General features: G+C 40.9%; 1 protein-coding gene across 3 annotated transcripts in view; it reads right to left on the bottom strand.

Annotated features, from left to right (window-relative positions):
• The window catches only part of LOC106947915 (NACHT, LRR and PYD domains-containing protein 12-like), an 82,244-nt gene that overhangs the window by 42,195 nt on the left and 34,305 nt on the right, over nucleotides 1–5,744 (bottom strand). Inside the window, exons 10-11 of one of the 3 annotated variants that reach the window (XM_015033233.1) lie at nucleotides 4,189–4,338; nucleotides 7–184 (exon numbers count right to left, since the gene is read on the bottom strand). The exons of 1 other annotated variant lie outside the window; for it this stretch is intronic. In XM_015033233.1, the coding sequence (XP_014888719.1) occupies nucleotides 178–184; nucleotides 4,189–4,338 (157 nt within the window). In that variant the 3' untranslated portion in view covers nucleotides 7–177. Of the gene's footprint in view, nucleotides 1–6; nucleotides 185–4,184; nucleotides 4,339–5,744 lie in introns of those variants that run through there. One more of the 3 variants, XM_015033235.1, reaches the window with a different exon arrangement.

Below are 5,744 nucleotides of genomic sequence, written 5' to 3'. Positions count from 1 at the left end.
TATTATCACTATCTTATTAAAGTGTAATGAAAATTGAACTTTTTTGCCCTTTCACCACCATATATCTTCAATAATTCCAGACCAATCCACAGATATAACATTTTTCATATTTTCAAACTGCTGCAGTATCGGCCTCTGATCATCAGGACACGCCTCCACTTCTGTCTTTGTCAAAGATCATTTCCTGCAAAGATGAAAAGAAGCAACAGAGAAGATCAGTGATTGTTTCCAGCCTCTCCATCAGCACCAGACAACATGAAGGACATCAGCAGCTATGGGGTGGAGCCAGCTTCTTTTCACTTCTTGGTCTCTGCCACTCTAACTCTAGCCATTTTGCAGCATCAACTGTTGCCACTTTTAGCTTCTCGTTTTCTCCCATTGCCATGGTGATTTATGTTATCTGCCTTCTTTTCTATTTTTATATACTAACACTCATGCTTAACTCAGGAGCTGTGTCCGTATTCAGAGTCTGCATCCTGTGAAGGACCCGTCTACACAGGACAGGTCCTTCACAGTCCGCGAATAAACGATGACCGGAAGAGAAAAGCTGTGAATTCGGACAGGTCTAGCCTTCACCAACTGTCCCCACCCTCACCTCAGCGTAACTCATGTTGACTTGACTCAGAATCAAGTAACCTTGGAGATACCTGCAGTTCTGGAACCAAAACCTGAGTATCAGAGGTTACTCCGGGTATCCACATTCTATTCAGAGATGTTAACCTTGCTTTCTGAAACAGGGTAGCTGCAGTCAGACTGATCAGAGCTGTGACAAAAATCTGATCAGTCGTTTCCTATTGAACTGAAAGAAAAAACACTGAGATGAGATCTGATGCTACCCCTGCTTCATGAATGAGGAACACTGTCTGTAGACATGCTGGAAGGCTGGACGCTGGAATCAGCTCTGCTTCTTCAGGGCCGTTTCACAAAACTAGGAAAGCTCATGAAGCAGGGATTTTCCACATTTCCTGGTTAAGCCTGGACTCGATTTCACAAAAGCAGACCCCTTAACTAAAATACCATTAATTTTATTATTCAGTCAACTGCTATTTTAATATTATGACAGTAGAACATACCATTAGAAATGTCATAATTATCCATGTGGGCATTATTCCTGTTTGTTTCTGAAGACTGCTGTTATAAGTTTGACAGAAAGACCTTTAGAGGACTATTGCATTTGTTGTGGGGATTAGAGAAATGGCAGATAAAGAAGCAGATGTGTTGTAATCAAATAGGCCATGTAAGTTCTTGCATACTCCTCTGAATGAAAGATGACAATTTAAGGAGGAATTTTTAGGTTTTTAATGGCCATAAAAAACATTTACAACTTAAAAGAACTTTTGTTTTGGAATAGAAGTGAATAAATGCACAGTTTAAGTCACCATATTTAAAACATGCATTTATTTACAGTATAAACACACCTTGTGTCAATCAAAGGGGATGTCAATAACAAAATATATTTTATAAGCTCCGTTACGTGTTTTCTTTTGAATTCTCGCTGCCACTAAGCTGCCTTTGCACTAACAGTTAAACAGGAAATTGTTATTGGAAGTTAAGCATAAAACTAACACATTGTTGTCAACATTTTATCCACATACTTCCCAGACACTGCAAAATGTTCTCATATTTAATCTAGATTTGTTGCCAGGTTTGTTCTGTACAAATATTGTCAAAATGTGGAACAAAGAAAGAGTAATGAGTGAACACTCTGTCAGATTCACATTATAATATTGAATCCCACTATTCCTTTCTACATGTAAAGCTGTTTACTTGAGCAAATGACCAGGTATGATTATGACATTTCCTACTTAAGAATGGTTTGGAAATGTATGTTTGTCATTTGCTATTTTACAGAAGCGTTGAACTGCCTTTGTTTGTATGCTGTTCATTTTCTCCCTTTGGTGGCTACAGTCATGGCCAAAAGTTTTGAGAATGATGAGAATGATTCAAATGTTAATTTTTACAAAGTCTACTGCTTCAGCTTTTGTTTTGATTGTTCACCTCAGTCAACAATCTATCGCATCATCAAGAACTTCAAGGAGAGAGGTTCCATTGTTGCCAAAAAGGCTCCAGGGCGCCAAGAAAGACCAGCAAGCGCCAGGACCGTCTCTTAAAAGTGTTTCAGCTGCGGGATCGGGCTACCAGCAGTGCAGAGCTTGCTCAGGAATGGCAGCAGGCAGGTGTGAGTGCATCTGCACGCACTGTGAGGCGGAGACTCTTGGAGCAAGGCCTGGTCTCAAGGAGGGCAGCAAAGAAGCCACTTCTCTCCAGGAAAAACATCAGGGACAGACTGATATTCTGCAAAAGGTACAGGGAGTGGACTGCTGAGGACTGGGGTAAAGTCATTTTCCGATTGTTTGGGACATCTGGAAAACAGCTTGTTCGGAGAAGACGAGGTGAGCGCTGCCACCAGTCTTGTCTCATGCCAACTGTAAACCTGAAACCATTCATGTGTGGGGTTGCTTCTCAGCCTCACAGTCTGGCCTAAAAACACAGCCATGAATAAAGAATGGTACCAGAATGTCCTCCGAGAGCAACTTCTCCCAACCGTCCAAGAGCAGTTTGGTGATGAACAATGCCTTTTCCAGCATGATGGAGCACCTTGCCATAAAGCAAAGGTGATAACTAACTGGCTCAGGGAACAAAACATAGAGATTTTGGGTCCATGGCCTGGAAACTCCCCAGATCTTAATCCCATTGAAAACTTGTGGTCAATCATCAAGAGACGGGTGGACAAACAAAAACCTGGGAATTCTGACAAAATGCAGCATTGATTGTGCAAGAATGGACTGCTATCAGTCAGGATTTGGTCCAGAAGTTGACTGAGAGCATGTCAGGGAGAACTGCAGAGGTACTGAAGAGGAGTCAACACTGCATATATTGACTTGCTGCATTAACTCATTCTGTCAATAAAAGCTTTTGTTACTCGTAATATGATTGCAATTGTATTTCTGTATGTGATGAAAACATCTGACATACACCAGAGGGCAGCAGATCATGTGAAAATATATTTGTGTCATTCTCAAAACTTTTGGCCATGACTGTAGATCTTTGAGTTGAACAGCCTTGCCCTAAACATTCAATATTTTCCATTTACTTAAGGCAAAGTTTACCATTAGAAATTAGGGTTGCAGTCCTTGAATTGGGATTGACTTCTTGTATTTTATTTTCAAATGATATATAGTTGTCAACAGTAAATGAGGTTCTTCACCAGCTGAGAATCTTCAATCCATTTGGAAATATTCCAGTGGACCAAACAACTGAAGAGTCTGTAAATAAGGATAAGTAAAACAACTGGAGGAACCAAAGGTTTCATTTTGAAAACCAGTTCAGTATGTAAGGTAACGTAGGAACAAGATGGACAACAAGCCAACAGAAGGTATGAGACATTACGATCCACAGAAGTCTGAAACAGGGCAGATGTAGAACTTATGGAGAAAAGCTCTAAGTCAGCATCAGTCTGTCCACCGGATTCATTGCATCACTAAACACAGCCAGTGATTTGCTGCAAGCTCACCATACTAAAGAGGAAGCTTATAAAAAGTTCAGAAGAGAGCATTTAGAAAAAGGCTCATCAACAACACTCCATGACACAATTTAAAAAATAGAACCTGAAGACATTATCAAGCTTCAGAAATCCACCTTGAAAGGACATAAATATCTTCTCAGGTGTATCATAATAGTTTAACAAAGAACAGACCTTCAAATTAAAGAGGTTGGGTCATACACTTGGTCCATTTACTTGTCTCCTGTTGTTCATTTTTTTACTCACTGCAGAACAAGTTTGTCTTGCAAGAGAGTTGGAGAAATCAGGGTCAGCAGTTGGTGATATTGAAGAAGTCTGCATGGATCATTGGTGGAATGAAACTTGTTCAAAAACTAAAAGGTGATGGCAAGACTTATCCTGACAGGTATGCTGACATTATTAATACCTCTGTAAGGATGCTGGATGTGGATTACAGCTCAGCTTTAAACTCCATCAACTCCTAACAAGTTGGTGGAGAGGTTAGAGTCCCAGCAGGTCCAAATCGACTCCCTTACCTTCTCTGTAGTCACACTCAGCACAGGTTTGCCCCAAGGCTGTGTCCTCAGCCCCGTCCTCTCCATTTACCCATGGCTGCAAAGCTACCCAGAACAGTATCATCTTATTCAAATATGTGGATGCATGTTGGACTCCAACCATCTACTCACTTTAAAGTCTTTACAAGATCCTTCAGCTTGTGAACATCTGGATCCTCCAGGTTGTTTCCACTCAGGTCCAGTTCAGTCAGATGTTGGTTGGACTTCAGAGCTGAGGCCAGAGAAGAACAGCTGATCTCTGACAACCTGCAGCTCCACAATCTGAGAAAACAAAATGTGAGCAACAGTCACTGAACATGAAACTATGGAAGAGAAGATGTTAAGGTAATTTTATTTATATAGCACATTTTCAGCAACAAGGCAGTTGAAAGTGCTTTACTCAAATTAGAGGAAATACAAACAAAACCAAAAAAATGAATGAAAGGCAAGAAGTATAAAACTAAATGTTGGTTCCAGTTCTGAGTAATTACTAGAACTTAACCCAGTTAAAGCTAAATATAAAGCAAAATGTTGGTTCTCCATGTCTGATTCTTGTTCTGGGTTGCTAAGTAAACAGGAGTTTCTCTCAGTTTTGCTCTGATGATAAAAGTATGAAGATAATTGTTGGTCTAAAGCAGTACTTCTCAAAAGCCGAGAAGCAGGACTTTATAATTCTCTTTATTCATTCATTCTAAACAATAAGCACCTGGCTACTAACTAAGTTTTACAGTTTTAAAAAGTTTTACTGTTAAGTCTAAAAATCCCGCTGAATCATTTGCACTTTTTCTCTTTAGAGTAGTCTTGATTAAATGTTACTGATTGAGTTAATAAATTCATCCATCCATCCATTTTCTGAACACCCTTGTCCCTCAGTGGGGTCGGGAGGGGTGCTGCTGCCTCTCCAGCTAACGTTCCGGGCGAGAGGCGGGGTACATCCTGGACAGGTCGCCAGTCTGTCGCAGGGCAACACAGACACACAACCAAGTACACTCACACCTAGGGACAATTTGGAGAGGCCAAAAAAAAATAACCCGCACTAGCTTAGTTAGCTACTTCACTGAATCAGTTGCAAAATCCATTGTGTGGCTTTTTGTTCACTCAATGAAATGAGCATGCATAAAGCACTTTGGGATCTCTCTTAAAGTTTAGAAGTTTTAGCCAAATTCTTTTGTTTTGTCGGTAGGCGATGAAAACTACCGCTTTTGTTGTGGGAGCTCGTTCAAAACACACCTGTTGCTGCCACAAACTAAATTTATCTGATTATTAGAGAACAGCCACGAACAGTGCAACAGTCCCCGAGCTCCACAAGGGCATCTTACGGCTCTTTCCAGTGGTAAGTTGCTGTCTATGACAGGTTAATGTGTGATTCGGTTCGGTTCTGGTCCAGTGGAGAGATTCTCCGTACTGCGGTCTGGAGCGCAGCAGCTGCGGTTATTTCTCCAATGAGTTGCAGCGACACTCAGCAACGGAGAACCTCAAGGTTCTGGTTCTGATGGATTAAATAAACCCAGATATTTCATTTTGTCTTATAAAATTCACCTCACACCAAGCTGATATTATGTAGTTCTGGTGTTTTACACCGTCAGCGCTAACAGCAGCTCAGACTCTGACCTGCTTCTCTGCTTTTCTCTTTATTCCTTTCAGCTCTTCAGAGAAACGAGCTGCTAGCAGCGATGCTAATTCACTCG

This window comes from Poecilia latipinna, unplaced genomic scaffold (genome assembly GCF_001443285.1).
Source record: "Poecilia latipinna isolate Pla-1442-1.1 unplaced genomic scaffold, P_latipinna-1.0 Scaffold261, whole genome shotgun sequence".
In the NCBI taxonomy this organism is placed as follows: Eukaryota; Metazoa; Chordata; class Actinopteri; order Cyprinodontiformes; family Poeciliidae; genus Poecilia; species Poecilia latipinna.
Note: the sequence above shows the minus strand (reverse complement) of the source record. Positions and strands in the feature narration are given on the sequence as shown.